Consider the following 19,013-nt stretch of genomic DNA (forward strand, 5'->3'; position numbering starts at 1 on the left):
TTAATAGTTTCCCATAAAAGTTGGTCGTCAATTGAATATATAGTGTTATTTTGTTCATCCGGTAATCTATATTGATTCAATGTTTCCACAATACACTGTTTTACCTTTTGTACATAATTAGCATCGCGCAGTAAAGTATTGTTAAATTTCCAGGTACCTTTTCCTCTCTGCTGTTCAATAAATTTAAAAGAAACAGAAACTGGAGTGTGATCAGATCTATAACTTACCCCAATGTCTGTATTTGAAACACAAGATACTAAATCAGAAGATATCAGAAAATAATCTAGACGTGCCTGTTTTTTATGTGGACCCCGCCATGTATATCGTTTTGTATCTGGGTTAGACTCTCTCCATATATCTAAAATATCTAATGTTGACATCATTTCCAGAATTTTAGCTTGACTCTTTGTATTATTTTTATTTTTGTAATTAACAGTGTCTAAGTTATAGTTCTGTGGAACATTCCAATCTCCACATATAATGATAGAGTTATTATTTAGTGTTTCAAGTTTTCGTTGGATATTCTCAAAGAAGGACAGACTATCTTCGTTTGGGCCATATATTGCAGCCAAAATTATATTTCGCTCAAATAATTTAATCTCAAGTATTAGAAAATTACCACTAGTGTCTTTAATTTCTTTCACGATGTCAAATTGAAATGTGTTTTTGAAGAGGATAGCTATTCCTCTACTACTACTAGAAAAGGAACAGAATTTTGCAGTATATCCCCATTCATTTAACCACTTTTGTTCAACTTTATCTGTGGAATGCGTATCAATAAGGACCGAGATATCGTAGTTGATTCTACACTTGTCAAAAATGTCGCATCTTTTTATAGTGTTTGATGCCAGTCCCCGGCAATTAAAGCAGCATATTTTTAAACTAACCATGGTCATTAAAGCCAAAAAATAGCTTGGAAATATCTTTAGGAACATTATCAGACAGCATTGAACATATAATCAAGTAGTATTGAAACGCAACATTGAACATTTTCTCAAAAGCTTCCCCAAAAAGACCCACCCCCTTACCCCCCATACACACCCTACTTCCATTCATTAGGTTCTTTCAGAAAAGTCAGCCCAACCTCCTATACTAAATTTAACAATTAATATATACTTACATTATAAACAAAATCAAAGTTTCTGTTTTCGTGGCCATGTAGCAACAAGTCATGCATTTAGGTGTAGGAGTGCCTACAATTTAATGCTACAGTGAATTATCATAGTAATATATGAATATATCATGTTAAAAGGTACAGAAGTAAAATTTCTTAATCTTATTCTTTTAACTCAGAAAGCCGATTTTAGTTACCCCTACCCCCTATTTTCTAATGAAAAAAACTCATTTTTTTACCATTTTTTGCAGATTAAACACTTGATATAAAAAGTTCTGCTATTAAACTTTTGTTAATATCTAATGAATTAAAAGAAATGTGTTTCTTTTTCTAAAACATCCACTTGATCATAATTTGTTAGGTAAATATTACAAAACCCCATTACACCAGATCAAAACGAGACTTGAACGTGATTGAAACCTCCGAAGGGTACATTCTTAAACATATTATGACATCAACGACCATGAACCCAATGGTTTTGAAAGTAGATCAGTGTCATTCTTTTGAACAAACTAAGGCCTATTCCAGTATGCTACTGGCTAGATATCATCACCCAAGGACGTATTGGTATTGAGAAGTTGTTTTAAGATTTTAAGATATTTGACTCCTGTAACCTTGAAAGTGGGTCAAGGTCATTCATTTGGACAATCTTGGTTTCCCTTTGGGTGAGCTGAGCTAAGAATTGATGACGGATGGATGTCATGCAAAGACATAAACTAATATGACCTTTCGGGACAGGTGTGCTAAAGACTGATGCATACATAGAAAACGTGTCGGTTAAAACTAAAAAAACAAAGACAAAATACTTTAAATAAATAAATACCTTTATTGTTTTCAGTGACATGTGCATAAATCATTACAGCTGAAAGACTAGTAATCAGCATTGTGTCAAATGGCATTTTTAAACAAAATATTGATGCACTGACAAAATCCAAGTATTTTTGTGTTGGCATTATTATGAGTATAGCAAAGGATGATAAATAATCATAGGCACTGTTGTACAACAGCTTTCACCAGATAGCCCAATGTAGTGACACACTAGTTCTATTTCTATCTTCCTTTATATATGAATCTCATCATGTTATATAGCAAATATACAAAACAGCCAATACAAAAATACACTTTTTCAAAAATAATGTTTCCAGTATTTCCTTCGGTTGAAAATTTGAAAACTGAAAAGTTTCTTTTGGAATGTTATTTGAATTTTATCCTTATAAATCCATCCTACATTCCATCAAACATTAATCTTTACACCAAGTATTTCCCTTTGAAAGAAATTCACATTGATATATATTTACAAATAAAAGTGTTTCATAACGATTGATTTTATCATTGTACCTTCACAAGGTAATTAATAACATAATATACATTCTGAGTGTTTAAAGCTGTTTATCTGTGTAGTCCTTTGGTTACTCTTGTTTCTACACTGTGATGCCCCGAAGATAATACACCCACTGGGCGTTAGAACTGCCTCCAGCTGACCGTGCACATGATACAACAAGTTTGCCCATGACCACAGCCTTGGAGCCACTATCATTGCCATCAAATCCCACTACGATACGGTGCTCCTTCCGCGACCGCACACTTTCACTTTGTTTTGTAAGGTGAAATAATGGATTGTCAACTTGGAACATAAATGGTGTTGTACTTGCAAACACGTTACGGAAAGAGATATGTGTGGTGCCAGCTGCTTTGATGATGTACGGTCCCTGTGGTTTAGGTGCTACACAAGTTCCAAACAGTGGGAACATGTACTCTCCTCCCTGTGTAGAGCTCACCAGCAAACTCGCTCTTTGTTCACCTAGTCGTGAAGGTTCAAATGTGACCTCTAGATTGACCTCAGTGCCTCCAGTAGAGCCTGGAGCTGCGGCCACAGACTTCTCTACATGGAAGTCAGAATTGTCCGTCTGCAAAATAACAGGTTAATTCAACAATGAATGGAGGAATTGTCCATCACAACATCTGCAAAAATCAGCTCCATTCACATGGCTACACTACAAAACTGACATTACATCTTATGTAGGATTTAGTTCTGTTTATAGGTTGTTAAAATGACATTCCCTTTTTGTCAACTTTAAAGTCACTTATACCCCTTAGAGTGGTGTCCCCTATCTAACAATCAGGAAGTGCCCTAATAACTACATATTCTCAAAAATTGCCATTCAAATAACTACTTTTTCACAATGATTTTGGTTTTACATGGTTTTATGTCCTAGCAACAGCTAAGGTCATTTAAGGACGTGCCTCCATGTGTATTGTGTTTGCCTGTATGCGTGTATGTGTGCACAATGAATTATTCCACCCAATAACCACTTATTCTCAATGAATTGCCCAAGCCATTATTGACTTACTCTCTATGAATAGACGAAGCCATTAATGACTTACTCTCCATGAATAGACAAAGCCATTAATGACTTACTCTCTATGAATAAACCTAGCCATTAATGACTTACTCTCTATGAATAGACCAAGCCATTAATTACTTACTCTCTATGAATAGATCAAGCCATTATTGACTTATTCTCTATGAATAGACCAAGTCATTATTGCCTTACTCTCTATGAAGAGATCAAGCCATTAATGACTTATTCTCAATGAATAGACCAAGTCATTATTGACTTACTCTCTATGAATAGACCAAGCCATTAATGACTTACTCTCTATGAATAGACCAAGCCATTATTGACTTACTCTCTATGAATAGATCAATCCATTAATGACTTATTCTCTATGAATAGACCAAGACATTAATGTCTTACTCTCTATGAATAGACCAAGCCATTAAGGACTTACTCTATATGAATAGACCAACTATTGACTTACTCTCTATGAATAGACCAATTCATTATTGACTTACTCTCTATGAATAGATCAAGCCATTAATGACTTATTCTCAATGAATTGCCCAAGCCATTATTGACTTACTCTCTATGAATAGACCAAGCCATTAATGACTTACTCTCTATGAATAGCCCAAGCCATTATTGACTTACTCTCTATGAATAGACCAAGTCATTATTGACTTAATCTCTATGAATAGACCAAGCCATGATTGACTTACTCTCTATGAATAGACCAAGCCATTAATGACTTACTCTCTATGAAAAGACCAAGTCATTATTGACTTACTCTCTATGAATAGACCAAGCCATTAGTGACTTACTCTTTATGAATAGACCAAGCCATTATTGACTTTCTCTCTATGAATAGATCAGGCCACTAATGACTTATCCTCAATGAATTGCCCAAGCCATTATTGACTTACTTTCTATGAATAGACCAAGCCATTAATGACTTACTCTCTATGAATAGGCCAAGCCATTAATGACTTACTCTCTATGAATAGATCAAGCCATTAATGACGTATTCTCAATGAATTGCCCAAGCCATTAATGACTTACTCTCTATGAATAGACCAAGCCATTATTGACTTACTCTCTATGAATAGACCAAGTCATTATTGCCTTTCTCTCTATGAATAGATCAAGCCATTAATGACTTATTCTCAATGAATTGCCCAAGCCATTATTGATTTACTCTCTATGAATAGACCAAGTCATTAATGACTTACTCTCTATAAATAGATCAAGCCATTAATGACTTATTCTCTATGAATAGACCAAGCCATTAATGATTTACTCTCTATGAATAGACCAAGTCATGAATGACTTACTCCCTATGAATAGACCAAGCCATTAATGACTTACTCTCTATGAGTAGACCAAGCCATAATTGACTTACTCTCTATGAATAGACCAAGCCATTAGTGACTTACTCTCTATGAACAGACCAAGCCATTAGTGACTTACTCTCTATGAACAGACCAAGCCATTAGTGACTTACTCTCTATGAACAGACCAAGCCATTAGTGACTTACTCTCTATGAATAGACCAAGCCCTTATTGACTTACTCTCTATGAATAGATAAATCCATTAATGACTTATTCTCTATGAATAGACCAAGCCATTAATGTCTTACTCTCTATGAATAGACCAAGCCATTAAGGACTTACTCTATATGAATAGACCAACTATTGACTTACTCTCTATGAATAGACCAATTCATTATTGACTTACTCTCTATGAATAGATCAAGCCATTAATGACTTATTCTCAATGAATTGCCCAAGCCATTATTGACTTACTCTCTATGAATAGACCAAGCCATTAGTGACTTACTCTCTATGAATAGACCAAGCCATTAGTGACTTACTCTCTATGAATAGACCAAGTCATTAATGACTTACTCTCTATGAATAGACCAAGTCATTAATGACTGATTCTCTATGAATAGACCAAGCCATTGGTGACTTACTCTCTATAAATAGACCAAGTCATTAATGACTTACTCTCTATGAATAGACCAAGTCATTAATGACTTACTCTCTATGAATAGACCAAGCCATTAGTGACTTACTATCTATGAATAGACCAAGCCATTAGTGACTTACTCTCTATGAATAGACCAAGTCATTAGTGACTTACTCTCTATGAATAGACCAAGTCACTAATGACTTACTCTCTATGAACAGACCAAGCCATTAGTGACTTACTCTCTATGAACAGACCAAGCCATTAATTACTTACTCTCAGATATACACAATATTACACATACTGAGGTGAAGACTAATACCAAACAAACTGTGAGCTCTTGCAACGTTAATGGTGAAGCAAAATCACTGGCTAAAATCAAAATGCTATACAAAATGTTTACTGCTTGTATGGTAAAAATCTTAAAATCCAACATAAGTTAGATATTTCTCACTTCTAACGACACTGCATTCAGTCACTTAAAAGGCAAAACCATTTCTTTGATTATCAGCATACTAAACAGGAAAATTTCACATAAAACGAACATTTATACACATTGAATATATTTGTCTACCTGGCCAACGTTCTGATCATATAAAGTAGTTTATACAAACAGAATGCTGGACAGGTAGATTTATTTCAATCTGCCTGGAGCCATCTATATTTAAGAAGATATGGACCTTTTCTATATGATGTAACAATGGAATAGTTTCTTACCTTGCATGTGTAGTCTGCTTTGGCCTGTTTTGCAAAGTTCAGGAATTTTGCAATGTGTGACTGTGCCTGACCTAGACATGTCCTAAAATAGAGAGCCTTCTCTGGTCCAGCAGCAGTTGCTTTCAGGTTAAGGTCATAGGTGTAGCTGCCAAGGTCAGAACACACATACTCGATCTTGCCCTGGAAATCGCCTACCTTTAGAGGCTGGTACTCTATGCTAACTTCACCCTGAAAGAACAAAACACAATGTTAGCCTGTCTCACGTTGTAGAATTCTGATTTTGTTTTTGTGTATTCGTTCACAAGTTCAGTTTCAAAACTTGTTTAGAAAGAATGCTTATTTGGTTTTGAGTAAAAAGCTTTTGTGACTACTTTACAGGTATTCATTGACATGCACTGAACTTACTGTTGAGTTGGCAGGGACATTGAACTGGGGTGGCATGAGGATTTCTGGCAGAGTACACGTGCCATTGAAGGAAACAGCATATCCCAGAGGATTATCTATAGTGATGGTGTGGAGTACACTCTGTCGGACTGGGGTGGACAAATCAATGGTTCCCACAGTCCCTTGTTTTGTTGCACGAAAAGTCACCTCATAGAACTGGTATTCCTGAGTCTTCTCATTAATAAATGTGACCTGTGAGATAAAAACAAGTAACATATAATTAATTACATCTTCCATATTTATGATTACACAGAGTTCCAATCCAAGAGCAAACTGCAATATGTAATGTAAAACAGCCTATTATACCAATTAATGTAACACAGCCTATTATACCAATTAATTCAACACAGCCTATTATACCAATTAATGTAAAACAGCCTATTATACCAATTAATGTTATACAGCCTATTATACAAATTAATGTTATACAGACTATTATACCAATTAATGTAACACAGCCTCTAATATAAATTAATGTAATACAGCCTATTATACCAATTAATATTACACAGTCTATTATACCAATTAATGTAATACAGACTATTATACCAATTAATGTTACACAGCCTATTATACCAATTAATGTCAAACAGCCTATTATACCAATTAATATTACACAGCTTATTATACCAATTAATGTAATACAGCCTATTATACCAATTAATTTAACAAAGCCTATTATACCAATTAATGTAACACAGCCTAGTATACCAATTAATGTTATACAGCCTATTATACCAACTAATGTAATACAGCCTATTATACCAATTAATATTACACAGTCTATTATACCAATTAATGTAACACAGCTTATTATACCAATTAATGTAATACAGCCTATTATACCAATAAATGTAAAACAGCTTATTATACCAATTAATGTAAAACAGCCTATTATACCAATTAATGTAAAACAGTCTATTATACCAATTAATGTAACACAGCTTATTATACCAATTAATTTAACACAGCCTATTATACCAATTAATGTAAAACAGCCTATTATACCAATTAATGTAACACAGCCTATTATATCAATTAATGTAATACAGCCTATTATACCAATTAATATTACACAGCCTATTATACCAATTAATATTACACAGCCTATTATACCAATTATTGTAACACAGACTATTATACCAATTAATGTTACACAGTCTATTATATCAATTAATATTACACAGCTTATTATACCAATTAATTTAACACAGCCTATTATACCAATTAATGTAAAACAGCCTATTATACCAATTAATGTTACACAGCCTATTATATCAATTAATTTAACACAGCCTATTATACCAATTAATTTAACACAGCCTATTATACCAATTAATGTAAAACAGCCTATTATACCAATTAATGTAAAACAGCCTATTATACCAATTTATGTAGTACAGCCTATTATACCAATTAATATTACACAGTCTATAAACACTAAATGTTACAGAGCCTTTATACCAATTAATATTACACAGTCTATAAACACTAAATGTTACAGAGCCTTTATACCAATTAATATTACACAGTCTATAAACACTAAATGTTACAGAGCCTTTATACCAATTAATATTACACAGTCTATAAACACTAAATGTTACAGAGCCTTTATACCAATTAATATTACACAGTCTATAAACACTAAATGTTACAGAGCCTTTATACCAATTAATATTACACAGTCTATAAACACTAAATGTTACAGAGCCTTTATACCAATTAATATTACACAGTCTATAAACACTAAATGTTACAGAGCCTTTATACCAATTAATATTACACAGTCTATAAACACTAAATGTTACAGAGCCTTTATACCAATTAATATTACACAGTCTATAAACACTAAATGTTACAGAGCCTTTATACCAATTAATATTACACAGTCTATAAACACTAAATGTTACAGAGCCTTTATACCAATTAATATTACACAGTCTATAAACACTAAATGTTACAGAGCCTTTATACCAATTAATATTACACAGTCTATAAACACTAAATGTTACAGAGCCTTTATACCAATTAATGTTACACAGCCTACTTAGCTATTTAATGTCACAATGTGTTTTCTCAACCTTTTAAAAGTACAAGGTTTATATGATAATGTTGTAGTTTACTCTTTTAAATATTCTCTTAATGCTATTGTTGAAACCAGTGTCTGTACCTTGAGCATGGTGACACCCTCCTTGTGGGCATAGAATGTCAGCTTGTAGTCCTTTTTACCACTGGCTGGAACATCAATGTATTCCATCCCCTTAACTGATGTCCCCGTGTCTAGTTTCTCAGCCTTTATGGTTTCTTTCAGTACAGCAAATCTATTGGGTGAAAAAAAAAACATTGTTTAGAAAATAGGTGAAAATCAATAGTATTCCCATGTAACTAGGAAAAAAGGACATACTTATGATTTTGTTTAACCAGCATAAGAGGGAATCAAAAAATGACAACCAACTGTGAATGTATTCACTCTTGGTAACTAGGAAATTTTACAGAAGGACACATGTGATTTTTCATCCAAAATATATAGAAAATACAAGCACAGATATCTGTGGGAAATGTAATAGCTATCTGGCATTATATACCTTTGTGGCCTTTTCAGCCAGTTGTCCACACTGAGAAGTTCTGTGTGGGCCACCTTACATGGAACATCAAAGTGAGGTTTACTGTTTGGCTTTGGAGGCTCAGACACACCCATCATATTGAACAGTAAACCTTGGCCGTCTGGCATTGGGAAGAAAATAGTCCCCTGCAAATAGTTCAATGGCCAATATTTGATACATTCATCTTAATAATTTCTTGAAACAAGAGGCCCAGGGCCTTAATAGCTCATCTGGGTGTTTTTTTTAAATCAAAAGCAAAATTGATTATGCAATCCAGATAACATACTTTGTGTGACCCACAGATACATACTTTGTGTGACCCACAGATNCACAGCTACATACTTGGTGTGACCCACAGATACATACTTGGTGTGACCCGCAGATACTTACTTGGTGTGACCCACAGATACATACTTGGTGTGACCCACAGATACATACTTGGTGTGACCCACAGAAGCATACTTGGTGTGACCCACAGATACATACTTGGTGTGACCCGCAGATACATACTTGGTGTGACCCACAGCTACATACTTGGTGTGACTCACAGATACATACTTGGTGTGACCCGCAGATACTTACTTGGTGTGATCCGCAGATACATACTTGGTGTGACCCGCAGATACATACTTGGTGTGACCCGCAGATACTTACTTGGTGTGACCCGCAGATACATATTTGGTGTGACCCACAGATACATACTTGGTATGACTCACAGATACATACTTGGTGTGACCCACAGCTACATACTTGATGTGACTCACAGATACTTACTTGGTGTGACCCGCAGATACATACTTGGTGTGACCCGCAGATACATACTTAGTGTGACCCGCAGATACATACTTGGTGGGACCCACAGATACATACTTGGTGTGACACGCAGATACATACTTGGTGTGACCCACAGATATATACTTGGTGTGACTCACAGATACATACTTGGTGTGACCCGCAGATTCATACTTGGTGCGACCAACAGATACATACTTGGTGTGACCCACAGATACATGCTTGGTGTGACCCACAGATACATGCTTGGTGTGACTCACAGATACATACTTGGTGTTACCCGCAGATTCATACTTGGTGCGACCAACAGATACATACTTGGTGTGACCCACAGATATATACTTGGTGTGACCCACAGATACATACTTGGTGTGACCCTCAGATACATGCTTGGTGTGACACGCAGATACATACTTGGTGTGACCCACAGATACATATTTGGTGTGACCCGCAGATACATGCTTGGTGTGACCCTCAGATACATATTTGGTGTGACCCGCAGATACATACTTGGTGTGACCCGCAGATACATATTTGGTGTGACCCACAGATACATACTTGGTGTGACACGCAGATACGTACTTGGTGTGACTCACAGATACATACTTGGTGTGACCCACAGCTACATACTTGATGTGACTCACAGATACTTACTTGGTGTGACCCGCAGATACATACTTGGTGTGACCCGCAGATACATACTTGGTGCGACCAACAGATACATACTTGGTGTGACCCACAGATACATATTTGGTGTGACCCGCAGATACATGCTTGGTGTGACCCACAGATACATGCTTGGTGTGACTCACAGATACATCCTTGGTGTGACCCACAGATACATACTTGGTGTGACACGCAGATACGTACTTGGTGTGACTCACAGATACATACTTGGTGTGCCCCGCAGATTCATACTTGGTGCGACCAACAGATACATACTTGGTGTGACCCACAGATATATACTTGGTGTGATTCACAGATACATACTTGGTGTGACCCGCAGATACATATTTGGTGTGACCCACAGATACATACTTGGTGTGACATGCAGATACATACTTGGTGTGACCCACAGATACATCCTTGGTGTGACCCACAGATACATACTTGGTGTGACATGCAGATACATACTTGGTGTGACCCACAGATACATGCTTGGTGTGACTCACAGATACATCCTTGGTGTGACCCACAGATACATACTTGGTGTTACCCACAGATACATACTTGGTGTGACCCGCAGATACATATTTGGTGTGACCCACAGATACATACTTGGTGTGACATGCAGATACATACTTGGTGTGACCCACAGATACATACTTTGGTGTGACACACAGATACATACTTGGTGTGACCCACAGATATATACTTGGTGTGACTCACAGATACATACTTGGTGTGACCCACAGCTACATACTTGATGTGACTCACAGATACTTACTTGGTGTGACCCGCAGATACATACTTGGTGCGACCAACAGATACATACTTGGTGTGACCCACAGATACATATTTGGTGTGACCCGCAGATACATGCTTGGAGTGACCCACAGATACATACTTGGTGTGACCCACAGATACATACTTGATGTTTCTTGCCCTCTGGTGTCATGGTCAGTGGACGGTAAGTGAGGGGGAACTGTTTTGTCTGTCCAGCCTCAACTGTGAAGGTGACAGGCCCTGACCAGTATTCTCCATCAATGATAGGCTTAAGAATCCATGTCATGTTAGTTTTGTTGGGGATGGACAGGAACTTGGTCTCTGCCTGTCTTACGTGTGTTGACAGGTGCTGAGTCTCTTTAGGAGCAGGCAAGCTCACACACATACCAGTCAATGTCAAAGTGACAGGCTTGTGAGGACTCGACTCGGGGAAGAAGCAGCGCAAACTCTACAAGATTAAAGAAAATGAACTGCACAATCAGCAAAGTATAGCTTCAATTGAAAACAAATGGTGGAGTCAAACAGTTACAGACGTGATATATTTATTTTGCATCTTGCATATAGTTTTATGACTACCTTGCATCAATGTGTATGCATGGCTAAACATCATGTTTGTTGATACATGCACATACAGGTGTATATACTTTATCATGTATACAGGTGTGTTTACATTGTATCATGTATACAGGTGTGTTTACTTTGTGTCATGTATACAGGTGTGTTTACTTTGTGTCATGTATACAGGTGTGTTTACTCTGTACCATGTATACAGGTGTGTTTACTTTGTATTATTTATACAGGTGTGTTTACTTTGTATTATTTATACAGGTGTGTTTACTTTGTATTATTTATACAGGTGTGTTTACTTTGTGTTATGTATACAGGTGTGTTTACTTTGTGTCATGTATACAGGTGTGTTTACTTTGTGTCATGTATACAGGTGTGTTTACTCTGTATCATGTATACAGGTGTGTTTACTCTGTATCATGTATACAGGTGTGTTTACTCTGTATCATGTATACAGGTGTGTTTACTCTGTATCATGTATACAGGTGTGTTTACTCTGTATCATGTATACAGGTGTGTTTACTCTGTATCATGTATACAGGTGTGTTTACTCTGTATCATGTATACAGGTGTGTTTACTCTGTATCATGTATACAGGTGTGTTTACTCTGTATCATGTATACAGGTGTGTTTACTCTGTATCATGTATACAGGTGTGTTTACTCTGTATCATGTATACAGGTGTGTTTACTCTGTATCATGTATACAGGTGTGTTTACTCTGTATCATGTATACAGGTGTGTTTACTCTGTATCATGTATACAGGTGTGTTTACTCTGTATCATGTATACAGGTGTGTTTACTCTGTATCATGTATACAGGTGTGTTTACTCTGTATCATGTATACAGGTGTGTTTACTCTGTATCATGTATACAGGTGTGTTTACTCTGTATCATGTATACAGGTGTGTTTACTCTGTATCATGTATACAGGTGTGTTTACTCTGTATCATGTATACAGGTGTGTTTACTCTGTATCATGTATACAGGTGTGTTTACTCTGTATCATGTATACAGGTGTGTTTACTCTGTATCATGTATACAGGTGTGTTTACTCTGTATCATGTATACAGGTGTGTTTACTCTGTATCATGTATACAGGTGTGTTTACTCTGTATCATGTATACAGGTGTGTTTACTCTGTATCATGTATACAGGTGTGTTTACTCTGTATCATGTATACAGGTGTGTTTACTCTGTATCATGTATACAGGTGTGTTTACTCTGTATCATGTATACAGGTGTGACTACTCTGTATCATGTATACAGGTGTGTTTACTCTGTATCATGTATACAGGTGTGTTTACTCTGTATCATGTATACAGGTGTGTTTACTCTGTATCATGTATACAGGTGTGTTTACTCTGTATCATGTATACAGGTGTGTTTACTCTGTATCATGTATACAGGTGTGTTTACTCTGTATCATGTATACAGGTGTGTTTACTCTGTATCATGTATACAGGTGTGTTTACTCTGTATCATGTATACAGGTGTGTTTACTCTGTATCATGTATACAGGTGTGTTTACTCTGTATCATGTATACAGGTGTGTTTACTCTGTATCATGTATACAGGTGTGTTTACTCTGTATCATGTATACAGGTGTGTTTACTCTGTATCATGTATACAGGTGTGTTTACTCTGTATCATGTATACAGGTGTGTTTACTTTGTGTCATGTATACAGGTGTGACTACTCTGTATCATGTATACAGGTGTGTTTACTCTGTATGATGTATACAGGTGTGACTACTCTGTATCATGTGTACAAGTTTGTTTACTCTGTATCATGTATACAGGTGTTTACTCTGTATCATGTATACAGGTGTGACTACTCTGTATCATGTATACAGGTGTGTTTACTCTGTATCATGTATACAGGTGTGACTACTCTGTATCATGTATACAGTTGTGTTTACCCTGTATCATGTATACAGGTGTGTTTACCCTGTATCATGTATACAGGTGTGTTTACTTTGTATTATTTATACAGGTGTGTTTACTTTGTATCATTTATACAGGTGTGTTTACTCTGTATTATTTATACAGGTGTGTTTACTCTGTATCATGTATACAGGTGTGTTATTGTTTTGTGTCAGGTATTCATAAGTATATTTTGCTTTGAATCATGGAAATAATGGAATGGATTTTTTTTTTGAAGTGACTGGTGACATTTTTTTGAGGAAAATGATTTATTTGCTTTTAAATGACACTTACATCATATCTGATGTCTTGATTGAGTTCTTTCGGATGGAAGGTCACCTCAAATGTCACATCCATTCCTGATGTAATGTAGCCCTCTGCTGGGGTAATAGAAAAGTCAGGGCGGAATTTCTTGCTATCCCACTTAAACCTGTGACAAAACATTGAATATAAACTATACCACAGCTAACGATTCCCTATAAGTAACTTCATCACATTCACAATACAGTAAACACAACTTACCCAGTACAGTAAGCACAACTTACCCAGTACATTCCATAACCAGTATTCAATGAATGTTAAGTGACATTTCTGTCTCTTACAATTGTAAGCTTGAAAATGAACTAAAATAAACCTACATGCAAAATATAAGTATCTTTGACTCCAAGTCTTTAAAAAAAGAAAAGGTTAGATTGGTAGCCCTTCATCCCGGTACACTACTGGCCAACTAGTATTACCCTAGTCATAGTTAGTCAATCATAAGAACTTGATTTAACATTGGTGATTACATTCATGTTTAAGATCAATCTGTGCTATATACTGTATACCAAGTTGACATACTAGACACACTTACTAGTCTAGCTATGTTACTGTGAGGGTTACAGATCCTTAGACACACTTACTAGTCTAGCTATGTTACTGTGAGGGTTACAGATCCTTAGACACACTTACTAGTCTAGCTGTGTTACTGTGAGGGTTACAGATCCTTAGACACACTTACTAGTCTAGCTGTGTTACTGTGAGGGTTACAGATCCTTAGACACACTTACTAGTCTAGCTGTGTTACTGTGAGGGTTACAGATCCTTAGACACACTTACTAGTCTAGCTGTGTTACTGTGAGGGTTACAGATCCTTAGACACACTTACTAGTCTAGCTGTGTTACTGTGAGGGTTACAGATCCTTAGACACACTTACTAGTCTAGCTGTGTTACTGTGAGGGTTACAGATCCTTAGACACACTTACTAGTCTAGCTGTGTTACTGTGAGGGTTACAGATCCTTAGACACACTTACTAGTCTAGCTGTGTTACTGTGAGGGTTACAGATCCTTAGACACACTTACTAGTCTAGCTGTGTTACTGTGAGGGTTACAGATCCTTAGACACACTTACTAGTCTAGCGGTGTTACTGTGAGGGTTACAGATCCTTAGACACACTTACTAGTCTAGCGGTGTTACTGTGAGGGTTACAGATCCTTAGACACACTTACTAGTCTAGCGGTGTTACTGTGAGGGTTACAGATCCTTAGACACACCTACTAGTCTAGCTGTGTTACTATGAGGGTTACAGATCCTTAGACACACTTACTAGTCTAGCGGTGTTACTGTGAGGGTTACAGATCCTTAGACACACTTACTAGTCTAGCGGTGTTACTGTGAGGGTTACAGATCCTTAGACACACTTACTAGTCTAGCGGTGTTACTGTGAGGGTTACAGATCCTTAGACACACTTACTAGTCTAGCGGTGTTACTGTGAGGGTTACAGATCCTTAGACACACTTACTAGTCTAGCGGTGTTACTGTGAGGGTTACAGATCCTTAGACACACTTACTAGTCTAGCGGTGTTACTGTGAGGGTTACAGATCCTTAGACACACTTACTAGTCTAGCGGTGTTACTGTGAGCCTTACAGATCCTTAGAGACACTTACTTTGTATTCATATCGCCAGTGTTACTCATCACAAGTTTGCGTGTACTTTGACTGTCCTTGACAACAGCACCAAACGGAATAGCGTAGGTGTCTAGATTGATTTCCATGCCCAAACAGGATCCTTGGAGCACAAATAGAGGCTGATATAGTCCAGCACACTCCAGCATCACTTCCTCACTGAACTGGGGAATCCTACACTTGGGAGCAAATATGACCTCTACCTTGATGGTGCCTCCCTTTGGCTCCAGAGTGATGGTGTTGACGGGAGAGATAGAGATGACACCCGGTTTCTGCAGTGCTGCAGACACTGGGGTAAGAGCCAGGTTAAAAGTTATTGGTGCCGGGCTGTTATTTACTATTGGAATGTATTTCTTGACAAGATCGCTTACAACTCGTGGGCCTAAGTTCAAGATTTTATGCCTGGGATCAGCAACCTCAATCTGAAATATAAATAAAAAACACATTGCATTTTTCTTTATCAAGAGATATCCTGTCATAAACAAAGTGACTCCCCTATCGGACTGAGTGACTCCCTGTCTGACTGAGTGACTCCCCTGTCTGACTGAGTGACTTCCCTGTCTGACTGAGTGACTCCCCTGTCTGATCGAGTGACTCCCTTGTCTGATTGAGTGACTCCCTTGTCTGACTGAGTGACTTCCCTGTCTGACTGAGTGACTTCCCTGTCTGATCAAGTGACTCCCCTGTCTGTCTGAGTGACTCCCCTGTCTGATCGAGTGACTCCCTTGTCTGATCAAGTGACTCCCCTGTCTGACTGAGTGACTCTCCTGTCTGACTGAGTGACTCCCCTGTCTGACTGAGTGACCCCCATGTCTGATCAAGTGACTCCCCTGTCTGTCTGAGTGACTCCCCTGTCTGACTGAGTGACTTCCCTGTCTGATCAAGTGACTCCCCTGTCTGACTGAGTGACTCACCTGTCTGACTGAGTGACTCCCCTGTCTGATTAAGTGACTCCCCTGTCTGACTGAGTGACTCCCCTGTCTGATCGAGTGACTCCCTTGTCTGATTGAGTGACTCCCTTGTCTGACTGAGTCACTCCCCTGTCTGATCGAGTGACTCCCCTGTCTGACTGAGTGACTTCCCTGTCTGACTGAGGGACTCCCCTGTCTGACTGAGTGACTCCCCTGTGTGACTGAGTGACTCCCCTGTCTGACTGAGTGACCCCCATGTCTGATCAAGTGACTCCCCTGTCTGTCTGAGTGACTCCCCTGTCCGATCAAGTGACTCCCCTGTCTGTCTGAGTGACTCCCCTGTCTGATCAAGTGACTCCCCTGTCTGACTGAGTGACTCACCTGTCTGACTGAGTGACTCCCCTGTCTGAATGAGTGACTATCCTGTCTGACTGAGTGACTCCCTTGTCTGGCTGAGTGACTTCCCTGTCTGACTGAGTGACTCCCTTGTCTGGCTGAGTGACTTCCCTGTCTGACTGAGTGACTTCCCTGTCTGACTGAGTGACTTCCCTGTCTGATCAAGTGACTCCCCTGTCTGTCTGAGTGACTCCCCTGTCTGACTGAGTGACCCCCATGTCTGATCAAGTGACTCCCCTGTCTGTCTGAGTGACTCCCCTGTCCGATCAAGTGACTCCCCTGTCTGTCTGAGTGACTCCCCTGTCTGATCAAGTGACTCCCCTGTCTGTCTGAGTGACTCCCCTGTCCGATCAAGTGACTCCCCTGTCTGTCTGAGTGACTCCCCTGTCTGATCAAGTGACTCCCCTGTCTGACTGAGTGACTCTCCTGTCTGACTGAGTGACTCCCCTGTCTGAATGAGTGACTATCCTGTCTGACTGAGTGACTCCCTTGTCTGGCTGAGTGACTTCCCTGTCTGACTGAGTGACTCCCCTGTCTGATTAAGTGACTCCCCTGTCTGACTGAGTGACTCTCCTGTCTGACTGAGTGACTCCCCTGTCTGATTAAGTGACTCCCCTGTCTGACTGAGTGACTCCCCTGTCTGATTAAGTGACTCCCCTGTCTGACTGAGTGACTCTCCTGTCTGACTGAGTGACTCCCCTGTCTGAATGAGTGACTATCCTGTCTGACTGAGTGACTCCCTTGTCTGGCTGAGTGACTTCCCTGTCTGACTGAGTGACTTCCCTGTCTGACTGAGTGACTTCCCTGTCTTATTGGGTGACTCCCCTGTCTGAGTGACTTCCCTGTCTGCCTGAGTGACTCCCCTGTCTGACTGAGTGACCCCCATGTCTGATCAAGTGACTCCCCTGTCTGTCTGAGTGACTCCCCTGTCTGACTGAGTGACTCCCCTGTCTGATTGAGTGACTCCCTGTTTGGATAAAGGGAAAGTATCTTTCAGAGTGAATGATGCTATTTTGTTTTATCTGTTGGAGTGAATTGGTATCATGATCTATCTGTTGAAGATGCTGAATCTGTTTCACAAATTCACAAATGAGAGAATAACTTTCAAGTACAAATCATTTTAAAAACCATGTAACATGAGATAAACTTTATCCAAGATGGCACCTACTAATATAAGAGGCCCAGAGGGCCTGTATCGCTCACCTGAAATGTTAGCAAAATTGAAGTTAAAATAGCCAGATGTTGCTGGAAGTGTACATGTATTACATGGTTAGTCAGGGATTATATTTATATGCAATTGGACAAAATCCTGTCATTCCAACAGGAAAAGGAGGAGTTTGAAGAACTTGCTATGTTTCTCATATTGGGCACAGCCCCTCTGCGACCCAACGTTGGTACAAAATTAGGTCCCCTTCACCCAAGGATGCTTAAGACCAAATATTGACATAATCCTGTCATTCCTACAGAAGAATATGGATTTTATAGCTATTTTTCTATTTACCCTATATGGCCCTGCCCTTCTGCCCCCAGGGGGTTCAAACCCACCATTTATACAAAATTGATTTCCCTTTCCCATAGGATGCTACTGTTCAAATTTGGTCAAAATACCTTCATCCCAACGGAAGAACAAGGATATTAAAGCTATTCCTCTATAAAATTCAAAATGGCACAATTGATGACATCACCATGAAATATCCTGAAATGGCATCAGAATTTTGGAAGACATTGAGTTTTAGAAACTGTCTATTATAAGTTATAGTATAGAAACTGTCTATTATAAGATAGAGTATAGAAACTGTCTATTATAAGTTATAGTATAGAAACTGTCTATTATAAGT

The 19,013-nt window shown here is 38.3% G+C and overlaps 1 protein-coding gene across 1 annotated transcript in view; it reads right to left on the minus strand.

Moving 5' to 3' along the window:
- Positions 1-1,920: 1,920 nt before the first annotated feature.
- LOC110454384 (hydrocephalus-inducing protein-like) overlaps positions 1,921-19,013 on the minus strand; it is a 154,655-nt gene continuing 137,562 nt past the window's right edge. Inside the window, exons 73-80 of the mRNA XM_021503856.1 lie at positions 15,851-16,290; positions 14,214-14,349; positions 11,573-11,875; positions 9,172-9,335; positions 8,757-8,907; positions 6,548-6,778; positions 6,143-6,370; positions 1,921-3,021 (exon numbers count right to left, since the gene is read on the minus strand). Of these exons, the coding sequence (XP_021359531.1) occupies positions 2,536-3,021; positions 6,143-6,370; positions 6,548-6,778; positions 8,757-8,907; positions 9,172-9,335; positions 11,573-11,875; positions 14,214-14,349; positions 15,851-16,290 (2,139 nt within the window). The 3' untranslated portion in view covers positions 1,921-2,535. The remainder of the gene's footprint in view (positions 3,022-6,142; positions 6,371-6,547; positions 6,779-8,756; positions 8,908-9,171; positions 9,336-11,572; positions 11,876-14,213; positions 14,350-15,850; positions 16,291-19,013) is intronic.

Source organism: Mizuhopecten yessoensis, unplaced genomic scaffold, assembly GCF_002113885.1.
Source record: "Mizuhopecten yessoensis strain PY_sf001 unplaced genomic scaffold, ASM211388v2 scaffold7817, whole genome shotgun sequence".
NCBI classification, from domain to species: Eukaryota; Metazoa; Mollusca; class Bivalvia; order Pectinida; family Pectinidae; genus Mizuhopecten; species Mizuhopecten yessoensis.